Source organism: Mytilus trossulus, chromosome 5 (genome assembly GCF_036588685.1).
Source record: "Mytilus trossulus isolate FHL-02 chromosome 5, PNRI_Mtr1.1.1.hap1, whole genome shotgun sequence".
NCBI lineage: Eukaryota > Metazoa > Mollusca > Bivalvia > Mytilida > Mytilidae > Mytilus > Mytilus trossulus.
This window is the reverse complement of record NC_086377.1, coordinates 31,311,266-31,330,542: the sequence shown is the minus strand read 5'-3', so window position 1 is coordinate 31,330,542 and position 19,277 is coordinate 31,311,266. Positions and strand designations below refer to the sequence as shown.

General features: G+C 31.9%; 2 protein-coding genes and 1 long non-coding RNA gene across 3 annotated transcripts; 2 read left to right on the top strand and 1 right to left on the bottom strand.

Annotated features, from left to right (window-relative positions):
* The first annotated feature begins 3,488 nt into the window (after positions 1-3,488).
* LOC134719575 (uncharacterized) lies at positions 3,489-5,641 on the top strand. The gene is made up of 2 exons (XM_063582568.1): positions 3,489-3,695; positions 4,731-5,641. Exons 1-2 carry the CDS (start codon positions 3,618-3,620, stop codon positions 5,484-5,486), a joined length of 834 nt encoding a protein of 277 aa, XP_063438638.1. The 5' UTR covers positions 3,489-3,617; the 3' UTR covers positions 5,487-5,641.
* Positions 5,642-10,724: 5,083 nt separating this feature from the next.
* Positions 10,725-16,037, top strand: LOC134717864 (S-adenosylmethionine-dependent methyltransferase Rv2258c-like). The gene is made up of 4 exons (XM_063580361.1): positions 10,725-10,989; positions 11,527-11,720; positions 12,756-12,869; positions 15,356-16,037. The coding sequence occupies exons 1-4, from the start codon at positions 10,796-10,798 to the stop codon at positions 15,946-15,948; spliced, it is 1,095 nt and encodes a 364-aa protein (XP_063436431.1). The 5' UTR covers positions 10,725-10,795; the 3' UTR covers positions 15,949-16,037.
* A 405-nt stretch (positions 16,038-16,442) lies between these two features.
* Positions 16,443-17,672, bottom strand: LOC134719574 (uncharacterized). The gene is made up of 2 exons (XR_010107622.1): positions 17,511-17,672; positions 16,443-17,210 (listed from the first exon to the last, which is right to left on the bottom strand). It is a non-coding gene; the product is annotated as an uncharacterized LOC134719574 (long non-coding RNA).
* Between the last annotated feature and the right edge of the window lie 1,605 nt (positions 17,673-19,277).

The following is a 19,277-nucleotide window of genomic DNA, read 5'->3' as shown; positions in this document are numbered from 1 at the left end:
AGTGCAAACCTAAGTCCACTTAGACGTTAGCCGTTAGGGGACTAAAAATCAAAATCTCAAAGTATCAACAAACACGAAAGAGATGCTCTTTGGAGAGGGAACATTCAAGATAATTTTGGAAAAGCTTTCTATTTTTGAAGAAGTAGGGTTACCTCAAATGTCTTTTATCTTGATTTAATCTGAGATATAAATCAAAAAATTTTATATGGCACATTATATATGCAAACATAATTTTTTTCGTAGATAAAAATAAATGGCCACAATCTTTTTACATACGCTCTAATAGACACAACTTTCTAATCAAGACACTCAATGAGTGATTGGCCCTATAATTGGTTGCATTCCAATCAAAAGTTTCAAAGAGGAAGATTTTTTGAAGTACAAGTATGTTCACAACTCTGTTTCATATAACAAGCTTTTTAAAACACTGTCATCAATTGAATGTATGTGAAAACCAGGTGCTCCGCAGGGCGCAGCTTTATACAACCGCAGTGGTTGGACTCTGAACAGTTGGGGCAAATTAAATATGGTCACAATGTTCAAGCTTGATGCTGTCTGAAATTGAATTGTGATTGAATTTTTGACAAAAAAAAAGGTTTTGTTACAAAATAAATGTGTCCAAAGATCAACAAATCTATTGCACAATACTGTGCAATTGAAGATTTCTTCTTGAAAATTTTGAAAATTTGAAATTTGAAAAAAAAAAGAAAAAAAGAAATCCCTTAATTTTTTTAACAAATTCCCCCCCAAACTTATTGAAACCCCCCTTTCAGCAATAACCCTTAAAACAATCCCATTCTTTCCTTTTTAGTATAGAACCTTGTAGTACAATTACAGAGAGATCTATATACATGTACTTAAACCCAATTTATTGTTTGGAAACTAGAAATGAGCTTCTTTTCTGCCCTTTTTTGGCCCCTTATTCCTACATATTTTGGGCAATTAATCCAAAACTATATCACAGCCTCCCCTTTGTTATATTGAGCATTGTGGTACAGTTTGAAAGAGATCCATACAATTACACATACGTTATCGTCTTGAAATAAGAAAAATGCTTGTTTTAGGCCCCTTTTTGGCCCTTTATTCCTAACTTTGATTCCATGACCCATTTAAAGGAATCCAAACCTTCTACTTGTGGTTTTAAACATGAGAATACAATATCAGAGCAATTGAAATACTTATACACAAGTTATTATCCTTAAACTATAAAATGCTTGTTGTGGGCCCCTTTTGGGCCCTTAATTCCTAAACGGTAGGGACCATCATCCCCAAAATCGTTCCAAAGCTTTCTTTTGTGGTATTGAACTTTCTGAAAAAAATCATAAAGATCAATACACTTAAACTAAAGTTATTGTCCGAAATATAAGTCTACTTTGATCAGTTTTAGTTAAAATGTTAAAGGGGCACTAGCTACGGTATATATAAAAAAATAAAGTATGATTTATTTTAGATCAATCATTAATCAAATTGGAATAATGAAATAATAATTGGCTTTTAGCAATCAATTTCCTTTAATTTTGTTGAAATAAGCGATTAAACATAATTTTTGACTGATTCACTTGCAAGTGAAAACGTCATCATCATTCTAACCGGTATTCATGTGAACTTCAAGTTAACCCCTAGCTAGAGATTGACAACGCATGCATTGTACGTGTACTGGTTATTTAAAGAAAAAGAATGTAAACAATGAAAGTGAAACTACGGTAAATCATTTGATTACTAATTCGATGCACATAAAATCATTCTTATATGGTTAAAAACAATGAGAAACATCTATTTTAAATCTATAAAATAAAATCAAACAGACCTATAAAAATGCAATTGCACGTGTTGGTTTAATCTATTCGTATCTTTATTTTTGTTTACATCGCTTATATGGTCATCTGAGGTCAAATAGATAGTTAATTAGATGGCGTCTGGACTAAAATACACACGAAACGAACCTATATATTATCTACCCCATGCTCTGTAAACTGTTTATTTTAGACTTTTGATAGTTTGGATAAATGTTTTACATTGTTATAAACCAAATATGAGAATTTGAGTCAAATCGGTTACAATGAATTTGACAGCTAGTGCCCCTTTAAGGTCCAAAAACTATTACAATAGTGCATTTTATAGATATTTGGGGGCATTTTTTACTAACTTCCCGTTATTTGCCAGGCTAAAATTTTTTTCTTGTCTTAGAACTGATATGCACCTTTAAAAAAATCCTATAAGTTTAAAAAAATAAATATGATCTTGAGAGAAAAAACCTACTGAGTACATGTACTACATGCAAGTTATCTTATACATCTGTTGCACGAATCTCTCTGGCAACCTGCCAAAAGGTAAAAAGTATGTCAAAATGCATTTTTTCTTTTTTTTTTTATAATGTTCTTTGCAAAATATAACAAGATAATGCTATATTTAAGAGATATATCAATTATTCAGACCTTTAAAAAGTACCTAAATTTTGGTGATTTTTTGGCATTATTTTTTTATAATTCACAAATATGCAAATAAGGCTGTTAAATGGAAAATCGTGTGAATTATCCAAAAAAATTGTTTTTATCTTAACTCCTAAATACCCAAAGATTTTGGAAATATATATAATGTTGCAAAGTTATTACTACCAATTTGGACGAAATTTGAGATTTTGCATGGTTTTATGGCAGACTGGCTCTTAAGGTGGTACCAAACACTTTCACTAAAATAAATTTGGCTCGTTTAACTTTCATAAAATTTTGACAAAATATTTACTTTGACTCTTTAACAAAAATATAAAAATTTCAAAAAATTTGAACCAACTGTTTCGTTAGAAAAATTACACTGGTTACACATGTATATAGTAGTTTGACAAACACCAATTTTGATCATTGAGAAGCTTATTATTCCCTTTACACAATGTAATTAACACGTTAAGCTGATTTTACAGAGTTATCTCCCTGTAGTGTTTGGTACCACCTTAACCCATTATGTTGATATTTTTTCATAACGAAACTAATTGTATTTTAGTTTATATGAAGGGTAAAGCTCTAAATTTAGAGAAAACAAATACAGTAGGCCTATGCATGATGCATGATGTAAACAAAAAACAAATTATTTTCGTATACCATGTGCGATAAAAAGGGTATTGTATTGATAACCCTTCAAATCTTATAATGTAGTTTTTATAAGTTGTCATAATAATAAATCCGAAACAAACTTTTTGGATCAATTGAAAAATGATTGAGAAAAAAATCAAGTAAAAGAACAGGAAAGGTCAACATTTGTTGATATGTCTTACTTTTTATTACAACCTCCTTGTGGTCAACTATAATCTAGTCTATCATAATCATTACATGTGTAATTACAAAGTTGAAACATTTGATGGTTATAGGTGTCAAAACATGTACATGTACCTGTAGGACGAAGTAATCTGTGACGTATTTGGGAACATGATTAAAATTAGGAAAGATTTATGAATGAAAAACATTACGTATAGTAATTAAATAATAATAATTACTATTATTTACGTCAATGATTTCTTTAATTGGAACTATGTATAAAGATCGAAATAATTCGATTACAACAGAACACACCAACTCGTCAAGATAGTAACATACCAATCCAAAAGACTATTTACACTATACAAAATGAGAACTATCAAGTTGCTATCTTTTTTCCTAGTCTATGTCATCGAGGCCACTTTCGCAATGTATATACCAAACGAGGTGAGTCTTTACAATAGTGTATTACATTTCATTTAATTGGTTGAAAATTAATATTTTTTTAAAGATTTTTTTAAAGTGAAAAGAATATACATTACTGGAATAAATTATAACATAACCACGGCTAATGTCAAATTAAATAGACCTAGTTTATAATCGTACAACAAAACACCTTTTAATTGCTTTGCATTAGATTGGTTTTTTTTCTATTTCCGATTACCGTTGACAAATCTTTGTGTTAGAAATAAAATAATGTACATAGACTTGCGAGAGCTGCCAACGACTCGTAATCCAACGCATCGATCAGATTTTAGACAGCTTATGCATGTCTTATGTTGTACATATACTTTGTCATGGACAATGTTGACAACCTCAGTTTAAAAAAAAATCATTGATATTGTTGTTATATTTAGCCATTTATATCAGTTTTCTTTATAAACAGTATTATATTTCATCTATCTGTTCTTTCGAATAACCTAAAACTGATAGTTACCGAGTTCAAACTAAAGATATTTCAAGTATATTTACTTCTGAAATTCTGTTCAAAGAAATATCAAAAAACCTGAAATACCTGTTCTATAGAAAGAAGATGATGTATGAATATTGCCAATGAGACAACTCTCCTCGAGAGACAAAATAACACAGAAACTAGTTTACCAAACATGATGAACTATTTGTATATATACAAGTATATCATGTTGAGAATTGTTCGTCCATTCGTACATGGTTTTCTACAACTTAAGGTATATTCATGGTATACCGCCATCTTGGATTGTTCAATCACAGTACAAAATCGGTCTAGTTATTTCCCCTAATCTGTAAATTTGGAGACAGATTTGAAATTTAATGGTTAAACTGTTATTTAAATAATGAAAACTTGTTAATTAATTGTATTTTTCAAAATATATCAACAAAAATATTTTTTTTGGTTTTTAAAATCATTTATTTTAAATGAGCCATTTAAGGGGAAATAACTCTTTTAGTACAAAAATTATACTAGGCTAATAGTCTCTAATCTTTATCTTGCATCCTTTTCAGGACAACGAACACACCGGTCAAAACTCAATGTTTCCTAGAAACGATGAATCCAGACTGAATACTAATTCTGATACATCAGGAATACGAATACATATAAATGGAAATGGAGGAAGGGATACTCCATACATTGTTCTTCGAAGAAAACCCAATTCAAACATGCGGCTGCGAATCAACCAAGGCATGAATTCCAATGCGCCATTAAGGATAGTATATGCAGGAAATCAGCACAGTACTTCGGAATCTAACGGACCTTTTCATCCACAACATGCTCCATCAAGACAAAGAATCGTGTTTAGATCACCGGAAGTCAACGAAAATCCTACAATGTATGCAAGAAATCAGCTAAGTACTTCGGATTCTTTCGGAACCTTTGATCCACCACATGCCCCTTCGAGACAAAGAATCGTGTTTAGATCATCGGAAATCAATGAAAATCCAACAGGAGGATTTGACAATCAGCTATTTTCAGATTCTACCGGACCCTTTGATAGCCCACATGGCCCTTCGAGACAAAGAATCGTGTTTAGACAATCTGAAGTTAATGAAAATCCAGCAACAGTGTTTGAAAGAAATCAGCAAAGAATTTCGGATTCTACCGGACTCTTTGATCAATCACATGCGCCTTCAAGACCAAGAATTGTGTTTAGACAATCGGATGTCAATGGAAATCCCAGCAGGATTATTTTAAAATCTACAAATCAATCGAGAGTTCGAATATCATCTAGAAACTTCAAACAATCAAGATCTCGTCAATGAAAATATCAAAAAATTAGACATGTTTTGAAATCCAGATATCCCGGATGTTAAATAATTCGGAAGTTTCAATCTAAATTTCGAGTGCTAAATTTAACAAATTTCGTTGTAACATGCTGGCGTGTTACCATATTTTGTATTAAATTAATTTTTTTAAATTGTGTTATCTTTCTTTTAACATTGACATTATTTTGAATAAACAAAAACCCGATAATTAGAAAATCGTTTTCCCTGGTATTGCTTTTTATTTTGAAAACAGTTTTATGTAATTTGAATACATACATAATGCTTGTCATCGTGTGTTGTTACATTAACGTATGCAAACATTTTATGATACCTTCATTTTCGTTGCAAAAATTTTGTTTTCTTACACATTTCTTCCTACACGAAACAAACAAACAAAGTTATGAGTATGATATCCCTATAATGAATAACATTTCCGTATACAACACTTGCGAATAGGATATACGATAATGATACAACTACCCAACGACAAAAACAAATGATAAAAAATCATCATTTGGTAAACCATGTTTTAAAAACAGTTCTTATATGTCTATACAAAATGGCAAGAGCTTAATCATCCATGCAGAGTTGAGGTTCCTCACTAAATATATAAAAAAAAGATGTCGTATGGTTACCAATGAGACAACTGTCCGAAAGAGACTGAAATGACACAGACATTAACAACTATAGGTCACCGTACGTCCTTCAACAATAAACAAAGCCCATACCGCGTAGTCAGCTATAAAAGGCCCCGATAAGACAATGTAAAACAATTCAAACGAGAAAACTAACGACCTTATTTATATAAAAAAATGAACGAAAAACAAATGTGTAACACATAAACATACAAAAGGCGGTTATCAAGTTTAACCCCGACACCGTTTGTATTTGCATGTCCCAAGCTAGGAGCCTGTAAATTCAGTGGTTGACGTTTGTTTCTGCATATCGTATTGGTTGTCGTTTGTTTCTGCATATCGTATTGGTTGTCGTTTATTGATTTGTACATAAATTTCAGGCCGTTAATTTATTTGTTTGAATTGTTTTACATTTATTTTTGTCATTTCCGGGACTTTTATTTTGATTTGTTTATTGTTGAAGGTCGTACGGTGACCAATAGTTGTAAACTTGCATGCCATTTGGTCACTCATACGCCTTCTTTTTTTGTATATCAATGTATAAAATAATGACACGGAGTAATATCCCCCAACGCTCTAATTTTACACAGGCGGATTTAGTCGGAGGGTCGAAATATATCCTGACGTTGCGTTTTACCTAAGGTATCTATGAATCTTAAAATTCTTGAGTGCGGGACGTCATCTTAGTATTTCAGAATATTTTTGAAGTAATTTAAAAACATTTTTTTTTTTTTATATAAATAAGGCCGTTACTTTTCTCGTTTGAATTGTTTTACATTGTCATATCGGGGCCTTTTATAGCTGACTATGCGGTATGGGTTTTGTTCATTGTTGAAGGCCGTACGATGACTTATCGTTGTTAATGTCTGTGTCATGTTGGTTTCTTGTGAACAGTCATCTCATTGGTAATCATACCACATCTTCCTTTTTTTTATATTAAACTATATGGTTTGATTTCTGCTTTTTGTCTTTTTTGCTATATGACAAAAGATGTATTAATTAAAGAGGCACAATTATGTATATGGAGTTTTAAAAATGTAGTCTTTTACGGAATACTAAAATAAAAAAGGGTGAATAGAGAACTTATTTAAGATTTAAATATGTTTCTTACAGAGAAACATATCTTGTTCGAATGAATTTTAAAACTAGAAAGCATCCCACACAAATGAGATTTCGTGTTTATAAATTAACTATTTATGAGGGTTGTTATTTAATGTCTGACAAAGATAACCGAATTTGTTATTAGTGTTATTAAAACTGAATTGAAGATTAAATTCATTTTCTGATGGAATGTTCAGAATTCAAATAACACTGAACGACAAGTAAAGTTAAAAACTTCGTTAAAATAATCTGCTTTAAAATTTAGAATAAATATGCAATAATTTCAAAAATCTAAATACTTCAGTTCACTAATTTATGTTGGTTTCTTACTTGTGAAAATGAAGAAATATGCAACAATTAGGCTTTATTTTGTTATACATGTTTTTCATATTTTTAAGTATTCGTATTTGTAGAAACAACTTATTGTTCCTCTTTTCATTCCGAATCTGTCGGTCCTCTAAGGCATAAGCTGTGTTGGTCCATCTTCATTCGGAAACTGTTCGTACTTTATCACATAAGCTGCCATGGTCTTTTTTCATTTTGTTATATTGGTAGATATGTACATTTGTACAATACAATTATTAAATTCAGAAATGAGACGAATACCCACCAGAGGCCAGAGTAGCAAGATTGCTATCGAGTTTTTATGTGAACCAGGATTTGCAATATTTTCTATTACCTTAGCTGTATTTGGTAAAACGTTTAGGAATATTTGGTCACTCTTCAACTTCGTACTTTATTTGGCCTTTTACACATTTTTTTATTCGAATGTAACTGATGAGTCTTTTGTAGACGAAACGCGAGTTTGTCGTATATATATAAAAAAAATATATCCTGGCATCTATGATGATATAAAAAAGAAGATGTGGTATGATTGCCAATGAGACAACTATCCACAAAAGACCAAAATGACAAATATTAACAACTATAGGTCACCGTACGGCCTTCAACGATGAGTTTATTTGAGGTAGGGGGATGCAATTCTTTTACATAATATACTAAAGAACGAGCAACATGCAATTATTTTCTGTCACTAAGTTTTAAAGACATTGCCTCTGTGACATTTTAAGTAAGTCATCGGAAACTTCCGTTAGGATTTGTGGTATGTTTAGAAATACCGTGGTAGTCAAAATACTTGCATGGCAATTGATTTTTCGAATGAAAAGTGAATATAACGTATAGACAATAACGAAAAAAACCCACTCTTATTATACTGCAATCATAGCACTTGCTGCCCTTGTTAACATGCTCCCGTACTGACTATGCATAATAATTTGATGCTGGACTTTAAGCGTAAATATATGTACACACACATCCATCTATCTTGTGCTGAGCTTCAACTTTGAAAATACAAAACAAACATCAACAAGAAGTGTTCCATTGTACGGTACATTTTTAGCACTTGACAATATTATCATGCCTCAAGTCACTGTTCACACCCAGATACATTCTCAATAATTGTATACATGTACATTAATACATTTTATTACCTTTTTAAATGTTATTTGTTTCTTTCACAAGTCGATCTGTCTGAAAGGGGCACTAGCTGTCAATTTCATGTTCACCGATTTGACTTAAATTCTCATATTTGATTTATATCATTCTAAAACGTATATGCAATCTATAATATTTGTAAGTCTGAAATAAACAGTGAACACTGCATGACTGTACTTGATAATTATATATTATATCAGAATTCAAGGTGTATTCTTGTCTACGCGTCATCTTATAAATTTCGAGAAAACCTCCGGAGACTGCCGATTGTCATTTTTATGTACGCTGTGAGGCGCAAAGCCAAACGTTGTGTTTGTAATTTGTATATCATACACGGATAGTCCTACCTAAACTTCATTGACAATATTTTTAATTCAATGTTGACTGCTGTACCCCATGTATTTTTGACATTTTACCTATTTCGTATGTTTGTTTTGTTCAAACATCGTTGTCAATATAACGGAATTTAATGCGACTGTCATACAAGTTAGATGTTTAGCTAGCTTTAAAATCAGGTTTAATCCATTATTTTCTTCATAAGAAAATGCCTGTACAAAGTCAGGAATGTGACAGTTGTTATCCATTCCTTTGATGTGTTAAAGCTTTTGTTTTTGTCACTGATAATTACAGACTTTCCATTTTGATTTTTCCTCGGAGTTCGGTATTTTCTTTTTTAATCATTGTCCAAACAAATACAAGTAGACTAGTAGTTTTAGGTTGAAGTAAAGAAAACCAGGACGGATTCAAACAGAAAGACTTTGAAAGCAGAGAAAACTGTGCACCTAATAATCAACATGACTTTATCAAATGACATTAAAACGAAAAATAAAAACCTTCTAAAAACGAAAAATAAAAACCTTCTAGTAAGTACTTTACTTCAGTCATGGGAACGGACCCGCAACGCAGATCCGGTTCTTATTGCGACATTTGAATTTCGAAACGATTGAAACCATTTTTTTTTTAAATTACAGCGTACACGTGTAAAATGCAGTTTTTCACTGAACTGAACTGTTTTTGAACTGAATTTTAATGTGCGTATTGTTATTCGTTTACTTTTCTACATTGGTTAGAGGTATAGGGGGAGGGTTGAGATCTCACAAACATGTTTAACGCCGCCGCATTTTTGCGCCTGTCCCAAGTCAGGAGCCTCTGGCCTTTGTTAGTCTTGTATTATTTTAATTTTAGTTTCTTGTGTAAAATTGGGAAATTAGTATGGCGTTCATTATCACTGGACTAGTATATATTTGTTTAGGGGCCAGCTGAAGGACGCCTCCGGGTGCGGGAATTTCTCGCTACATTGAAGACCTGTTGGTGACCTGCTGCTGTTGTTTTTTATTTGGTCGCGTTGTTGTCTCTTTGACACATTCCCCATTTCCATTCTCAATTTTATTTCAATAACCATTACAATCAGCATGTATCGTCTAAACTTGTGATGTAGTTATCTTTAGTCATGATAGATTTTGACTTGTGGCAAAGATAATAAGATATATTAAGTACTAAGTGTATTGAAGCAGAGATAGTAAATTGTAAGTAAATTTAGTTCAAATGGAAACTTCTGGATATACGTCATTAAGACAGCAACACAACGACCCAACTTAAAAATATGTAGATGTTTTTAACTCTGTTTGCAGGTCGTAGTGTCTTTGATATATTCCCCATTTCTATTGTCTATTTTATCTTATACATGTGAATACGTTGCCGAAGGTGCGTACAGTCGATCTTCATTCGTATACTTTTTGTAAAACTAAACACATATGTCTTGAATCGTCAAAATGAGGGAAAAAAGAATAAACGGAAGTTACTAAGAGCACATCCTAAACTCAAAAATCTAAAAGATCTGAAAGCTTTATTGAAAAAAAAAACCACATACAAACCACAAAAAGTTCATTTGATAAAACAAATAATTCCATGTATAATCCAATAGCAAAAAATAAAACTGTAATATACATGTATACTACAGAATTGGTCCATTCACAGACTTTCTGGACATATCGTGGAATATTATACCAGTCATAATTTGGAAGCCTTCAGTCTACTAAATTATCACAATAATTTTGCCAAAATCTGATTGCGGTAATGGCTAGTTTGACATCAGCTGTTGATGAAAACCCAGATGTTTATGAGGATAGATTCAATACTATTGTATATAATGGCGTTGTGGCCCTTGGTATAGGCCTTGGACAGAGAGTTGGATTATTCAAAGCTCTTACTGACTTGTCTGGCCCACATACATCGCAAAGAATTGCAGATAACGCTGGATTGCACGAAAGGTATACTTTGCTAATTGTTGAAGGCCGTACGGTGACCTATAATTGTTAACTTCTGTGTCATTTAAATTGGTCTCTTGTGGAGAATTGTATCATTGGTAATCATACCGAATCTTCCTTTGTATATAAACTATAAATATTCACACTTACACACACAGTGTGTCAAATGTATATTTTGAATGAACATCAAACTATAAATAACAAATAAAGAAGATTCAAAACTATATAAAGAAACAAAACAAAATGTGTTTTAATGCAAGTACATGTAGTACAAACAATATTGTGTGCAATAGTCCAGTCGTTGTTGAAGTGTATTCTTCTTTTGGCCTTTAATTCGTAAACGTTTAAGATATGCACGTTCTTGAATCGATGATATCGGTGTATCTCAAATTTATACCAATAGTGTGTTGTGTAACTGTTGCTTTAGCCATAGCAAGCAAAAATCAAATCAGTCACAAATAGAAATTGTGAGGCATACTTGCGTTAACGTTTGGTTTAGTAATCGGCGAACATTGGATATATGTTATTCTTATCTTGTAGATATGTGAGGGAGTGGTTGTTTTCCATGGTTGCCGCTAAAGTAGTCTTTGTAACAGAGGACAACAAATACTTCATACCAGCCGAATGTAAAACGAAGACATCAAAAAGCTTATATGCGACAATGTTGCCCGCCATTGCTCCACTGACAAAGGATGTAGAAAAATGCTTCAGGTCGAAAGACCCCTCATCGGCTGGTATGTGTAATTATTCAAGAAACACAGTTCAAATTAAAGATTATTCTGTTTTTCAAAATGGGCTCGTATTCAGTTATAAATATATAAAAGTAGATTATTGAAACAGTGAAAAAGGGTATGTCAATCAAAATATGAGTGTCATATCTTTAATCAAGGGATGTGGTAGACAGATGTGGAGAAAATTGTTTTGTAAGTACATGTATACATTACAAAATAAAGATGAACGTATATTTTCGCACATGTATCCTCTACAATGCAAGGTGTACGTACATGTACAATTTACTAGTAATTACTAAAGGTATCATAAACAAGTAAAGGTGAATGTGGATGTACATGTATCATTTACAAGTAAAGGTGAATGTGGATGTACATGTTGTACATGTATATTGAAACGTGACTCAAACGCTTACTATCACTTCATTTTAAAAATTCATGTAATTTCAAATGTTTGTTTTTAGTTTAATCCTGTAAAGCATTTCTTCTGCACCAAATTTAGACACGGCTCGAGTGACCCTTACTAACCTGAACGACGTAGTTAAAGTTCTTTTATCGTTTAATCTTCATTGTACTTTTTTTTTGCATTTAGAAAGAGACGGCATTACATGACATTATGTTATTTTTTTCAATCTTTACGATTTAAATGAAGGTTTTTCGGTGTTGGAGTTGAAAGATACCAGAGGGATATTCAAATTCATAAGTCGAAAACAAACTCACAATACCATAGCCAGCTAAAAAAACCCAACATACAAACATTATAGTTACTGCGCAAACACACACAACATAGAAAACTATAAACTAAGCAATACGAACCCCATAAAAACAAGTGAGTTATCTTAGTTGATCTGGAAGAGTTGGCAGATCCTGCTCGAATGTGGCATCTGTTGTGTTTCTCATGTAAGTACACACCCGTAATAACTATAACTCGATCGGTCACACTTTGTTAAAAAGGGGACAAGATTGTAGTTATGGTATTAGGAACATAATATTACATGTAATACATTTACGTAGAATGTTTGTATTTATTTTCTGTTGTAGGGTATGACTTTTCAAAGCTTGGAGAAGCATTCGATTTTATGAATAAAGATGGAGATAGTTATGATGGCAAATGGTTAGAAGATAATCTACTTCCCGCTAAATACAAAAGCAAAGGTAAACAGGTTTAGTTATTATAGATTTCATCTTCAGTTTTCGTCATGTGTTATCATTTTGGTGATTGTTATTTGGAAATTTTTATGTTGATACTAATACACTATTAAGGGTATTGTTTTATACAACTCTTTGCATATTTGTTTAGTAAGATATGAATATAAACCACAAATCTCAGCAATCGTTTAAGATATTTCAGAAAAGAGTGTAAGAATCGGGTTTTTTGTCCGAAGGACACTAATTCCGTAAAACTTGCTTATGCAAAACGAAACCAAACTAGATCTGTTACTTAATTAAGCTGGTATATCACTATACACCAAATAGTTGATCATTGTTTTTAAGTTTGTTAAATGAAAAGTTAAACATTTTACTATGGTGTACAGACAGGCCGATTGACAGAACGGGGAGGGCTTTACCGGTAGGAGACTAAAATATAACTTTCTGAAAAAAACAAGAACTGATGGGTTTTATTTGATTTTTTATGACCAAAAATTCCACAAAAACTACTAAAACAATATTTCCTGCTCCACCTGTAACTTTTAGTGATATGCGTAAAAATCAAATATTGAAACTACTCAGGTGGGAAAACATAAAGGTGATGTAATAAAATCTTATTGTGCGGAAAGACTCCAAAATGATGGACGTGCGTACGGAGTGCATATCAAATATTCCTTTGTCTTCATCAGTAGGGAAATATTATAACAAGAAATGAGAGGACATTACTATCCATGTGAATGGTATGTGGATTGTTCCTAAATTGTGAAATTAGCCGTTGTGTTGATTCCCGACAAACTCTCTACAGACGAACTACATCTGTGAGAGCTGCATGTTCTGTGTCTTTACATGATGTGGGGGAAACTAGCTGTGACAATGCCAAGGATGGTACATGACATTGCTGCCTATATAGAGGCAGGCCGGGATCGACTGACACCTAGAATATCAAGAAACACGCTATTTATTCAATAAACAAAACATCAAAGTAATTACAATATAATTTCAAAGTACACCTTTTGAAGTCAAAATAAGTTGAAAACAATAATAAAATACTACAAACAATTCAAGTTAAATACGAAAAAATAACAATAATAATTACTGTTAAAATAAACCTCTGAATTAAAATATTAGTTACTTATAAACTTTATTTATTTTTTCCCAAAATAAGATTAAAAGAAAAATAGTTTTAAATCTAAATTATTTTCAAAACCAAGAGACTTACCTAGAATATCAAGAAACACGCTATTGATATTATAGCGGCTTGATCAGTTTATATACTAAGTTCTGAATGTCCTAGTAACCCTTAACTGACTGTAAAAAACAAAAGAATATATGGTTTATGAGTTATCGACAAAATGTATAATACACAAATAAAGTTGCTGACGTCGCTTGACCGTTGTCCGAACTTTTAAGATGTTTAATTAAACTTTGCTAGACATATTAATTGAAGGTCCATTTGACCACAGGTGAAATTTTATTGTACAGATACGTTTAATAGTTTACGAGAGTACTTATTTGAAATATCCTACGCTTTGATAATGTATAGAACAGTTGAACAATAATTTCACATAAAATAGTTTACAGAGAAGAACTTATATACATTAAGTAATAAACTATATGAAATAAAAGAAACTGCATTTTTCTATTACAATAAAAATGCAAAAAAAAAAAGGACAAAAGGAATACTACAACATTTACAACAAAATGGTAAGTTCAGGAAATATAACATACGCATGTGACAGTAACTATACTGTGTCTTGGTGTAAAATATAACACATCTTACAAGATTGTAAAACTCGTCATTCTTTGTAAAATTTGAAAAATAAAAAAATCATTTATTGCGACTGTTCCTATTGTTCAACGTGTGATCAATTTGTTTCTCAAGAAAAATAAATATTATGCCCTTTAATAGAAGAAAAAGATTTTTTTGCTTAAGGGGGGAGGGTATGGTTTACATGCACAACATGATTTTTTTCATTTCGTGCTGCTGTGAAAAGTATTACCAATGTTGTACAGAAATTAAAAGTATTTTCAAATTGTACAGAACTGTGTCATACATATTATGGGACAACATAATCATTTTCATTCAGTATTGGTCAATAACCATGTTAAATGTTAACAAAACCGGCAAATTCATTTTCCAAGATACCTCCTACCTCTTCCTCAGAAAAAAGAACGTTTGTCCTCATGTACCGATCGTGCGAGGGCTGTATAGCCAGTCAAGGTCGTTAAACACTTCCAGTTGCTGGATGAACAGGTTAAAGGAACTTCCATTCTAATTTTATTGGAAGGCAAGACAGGAGTTTTGAGTAAAAAAAAGGTCGGACGAGCAATTTTGCAAAAAAACGGCAGGACAGAAATTACAACTAAATTGATCATAGCCCCCTATTTCCCCCTTAAAATCAAATAAAATGGTAGCTCCATGGTATATACAGAACAATCCCACGTCGTTGTGTTGTGTCCAACGTAAATAAGATACCCCCCCCCCCCCCCAGATCTCTTTTTATTTACATCTGCATCTGTTTTACTTTCAGATAAAATCAAGACAATTCTAGACATTGGTTGTGGGGTTGGTAAGCTAACTGCAAGCATAGCTAACTATTTTCCGGATGCTAAAGTTGTTGGAATTGATGTAGACCATTATGCGATTGAAACTGCTATTAAACTGAAAGAAGATAAACATTTGACCAACGTTGAATTCTATCTTCTAGGGGCAGACAATTTAAAAAAAGAATGGACAAAAGGTTTCGATTGGATAATAATGTTTAGAGTTTTCCACGATTTACCCAACCCGGATCCATGCCTTAGAGAATCTATACGTGTAATGAAAGATGATGGTGTAATGACATTTCTTGATAATCTGGGTCACTCGAATTCGAAACTAAATGTTGGAAACAAACCCCTTGCAGCAACGTTGATGGTGAGCTGTTACATGTGCCTTCCTTGCAGTTTATCAGCACCGCCGGCTGTTGGTAATGGAATCGGTTGGGGTCTCGAAAATAGAGCAACATACATACGAGAAAACGGGTTAATAATACATGACAATGAGCTAGTCGAATGTATTCATTGTTATAAAGCAACACTATAGATGCATGTACATGACAAATAACTGTACCAATATAGATATTTAAAAAAAGATTCATGTTGTTATATTTTCTGTAATGAAGTCAGTTTTTTTGCGGTGCTGACATATCGTCTTTCTAACAAAAGACCTAACAGCTTATTCGTCAGACCTTTAAGTTTATATTCGATTTCACTTATTAACCTCTTCATAATTTGGTCTCTGTTTGGGAGTTGTCTTATTGGCAATCATGCCATATCCTCTTTTTTTTTATATCCATAAAACACAACCAAGGAAAATTATTTTGGAGTATCTTTGAATTAAAACACAAGGATAAAAATCAAATTGTATTTGAGATACCCTTAGTCCTGCCAGCCATGATTGTTCTCAGACTTATGAAGAACAGTCAGTTTGCCTTATTTTATAAGTTTAAGACATTTAACGAATAAATATATCTGAGAGACACACCGGTGTTTCGCTATCGAAGATACGCAAACAATACTTGAAATATAATGCTTACATTTTATATGTAAAATATCTTTTATTTAATGAATATATTAAAAGAATAAATGTCATGCCTGTATGACACAAATAAATTCATAGCACTATATTTCTTTACATATATAATTTGGATTTCCATCCTTAATCTTTAAATTAAGAAATATATCTTCCTCGCACAGAGCTGTGATTACATGCCCAGATTTGGCTAAAATGGTTGTCCTTTTAGCTTTATAAGTTCTTTATTTTCATTTTAAACGCAATGGATTTTCATATATTCTGGCTTAAAGTTTGAGTATTACCGGAGACATTTATTGTCGAACTGAACATCTGTTGAAGAAATCATGGTACCTTTAATGTTATTATTCCTGTTCATCTGAATGTACATGTATCTAGCACTGATGTTCTGACTGCAACTCTACATTGTGTTATGTTCGGATACGCATGTTCTTTAATCCTCTTGTCGAAATTCGGATATTAGCCGGCCGTACGAGGGTTCTATAAAATGTTTGAATTGCATTGTTTTCAGTGTTCCGTATATTTCGTGAAATAGAATTAAACCTTCTTGCTGAGTCTGTTGCAGCAATGTTTCTTGATCTGTATACAATTCTTAATGGACCGTTATTGTTCATCACATCTTTGCTTATCCTCAATCTAAAGTTGGTATTTGTTCGTCTTCGTAGTGTAATGTATGGAGATGAACGTCTGTCGTTCGTGTTGATTAGTATACGGATTGCCGGATCTTGAACAACTCTTTCCTGAGTAAACGAATTGGTAGAATATACTTCGTTCTGGAAATAGAGAAGCACATTAAATTTAATTATTGTCATATTTTCAAGAAATTCACATAATAGTAATTACGCTTCTGCAAAATGTTTTTTTCTGACATGTACATATGACATATAATGTATAATTTTTATATTAAAATTGAAAACTGTAGTTTGTGGAACTACCTAGAAACTATTTAACTGAACATTCTTGTTTTTGGTTTGTTTCACTGCATATCAAATAATTTTTCTATTTAATTAAATATGTTAACATTATTATAAATACATAAAAAAATTAAAAAGGATGAACACATAAAAACCTACCTTAGATTCAATAAATCTGGCCGTTGTTGTCTTCAGATAGTAAACAAATATGACGACCAATGAAAAAAGATGCATGTTTTTGCCTAAATGTTTATAATGTATTGTAAGTTGTGTGCGGTTCCTTGTAAAAACGTGTTTCATGTGTTTACTAAATGAATGAACAGCCTTATATATATACAATGTATTACAACTATGACGTGCACATTTTTATTTGCAACGATTAGGTTTTACTATAATAGTAGTTCCATTCATTATAATTGCCGAAAATGATCAGACATATTTACGTCACGGACGTATTTTCCAAATATGGTCCAACGTTTTTACATAATAGGCGCGCATGCGTTTAATAACACCGTAATATGTTTGGTTATAACAGTACATGTTTGATGGATTAGTACAAATAAACAGCAAATATAGAAATGCATATAATATTTAATGGAACATTTTCAATCATTTTAACACTTTTGTCTTATTTACGTATAGTCGTACATTGTATGTATTTATTTCTGTACATTGTAACAGATGCATTGATTTTAAGGTTATCTTAAGGCCATTACATGTCTCCAACAAAAGTTCATAGTGACGCAACGTCAGATATTGCTACCATTTAGTGTAACATAAAAATGACGTTAAATTGGAAACGCGCTTATTCTAATTCTTCCTGCTTTCCTTTTTGGGTAAATGCAAATTATAACACACAAGTATAAATGCCTTGAGAATCCAATCCAATATGATTTTATAACTAACATAGGATATTCAATTTTACAGCTAGTAATTGTGTGTTTTTGGAGGAATATTGCTACATTATATATTCAAACCCGAGTATGATTTTAAGCAGTGACATACAATAGCTTATACTTATGATACTGAAGTTTTCTTACTTTTTGATCGTCTTATAGATATGTATTTTTGTAATGTGTGCATCATTTCGTTTTGTTGAAAGCAGGACATTTATATTTAGTGTAGGAAGGAACACGCAGTGCATGCCGTCCCTAGCATATTACGCTTGTAGCGACGTCAAATTATGATAACGGACAAACTTGCAAGACATTTTCATTAATCCGTATTTTTTATAGATAACCCTGTAATCTTAATGTTATTTGATGTACCAACTTCAACTTTATTTAGTACTTTTTATTGGTATAGTTATCAAGGCCGAAAAATAATCTTCAGAAAATCAAATCTCCGGTTTTTTTCCCGTAAAAGTTTTGTAAAGGCATGAAAGTTGAACTCGGACATTTCCGCAAGACCTTGCAAATCTATTGTTTTGAATTTATTATGTAGCTCAATTTATTTTTCAATTCGAATTTCGGGAGCTACAGTAACACTTAGTACAAAACGATCATGCTTACAATTCAATGAATTATCTGTCAAAATTTTATTTTTGATCTGAAATGTTTTAAGTTTCCAAATTAAATTTCCGATGGGACATTTCCGTACATCATATTCTTTTGAAAATACGCATGCAAGTTTTAAATGGAGACAGCCATGTTAACGAATACTGAAACATATCTCTTCATAGAATGTTCATGCAAAATTTCGGAAAGTTGCGTGCACATTTCGCGAATTGTTCGAGTTTTATGTTTTTAGTTTGTTACATGGGACAACGCTAAGTAAACGGTTTTTCGGATAATCTTTGTCTTCCTAAGCCTATGAATATTATATTTTTATTCTTTCTCTATCATAATGTGAAAATTTGAGAATCAATCTTTGTTTTCATGTATGATTTGAAATATTTATTTCAGCATTTCTATAAAAAATTTCGCG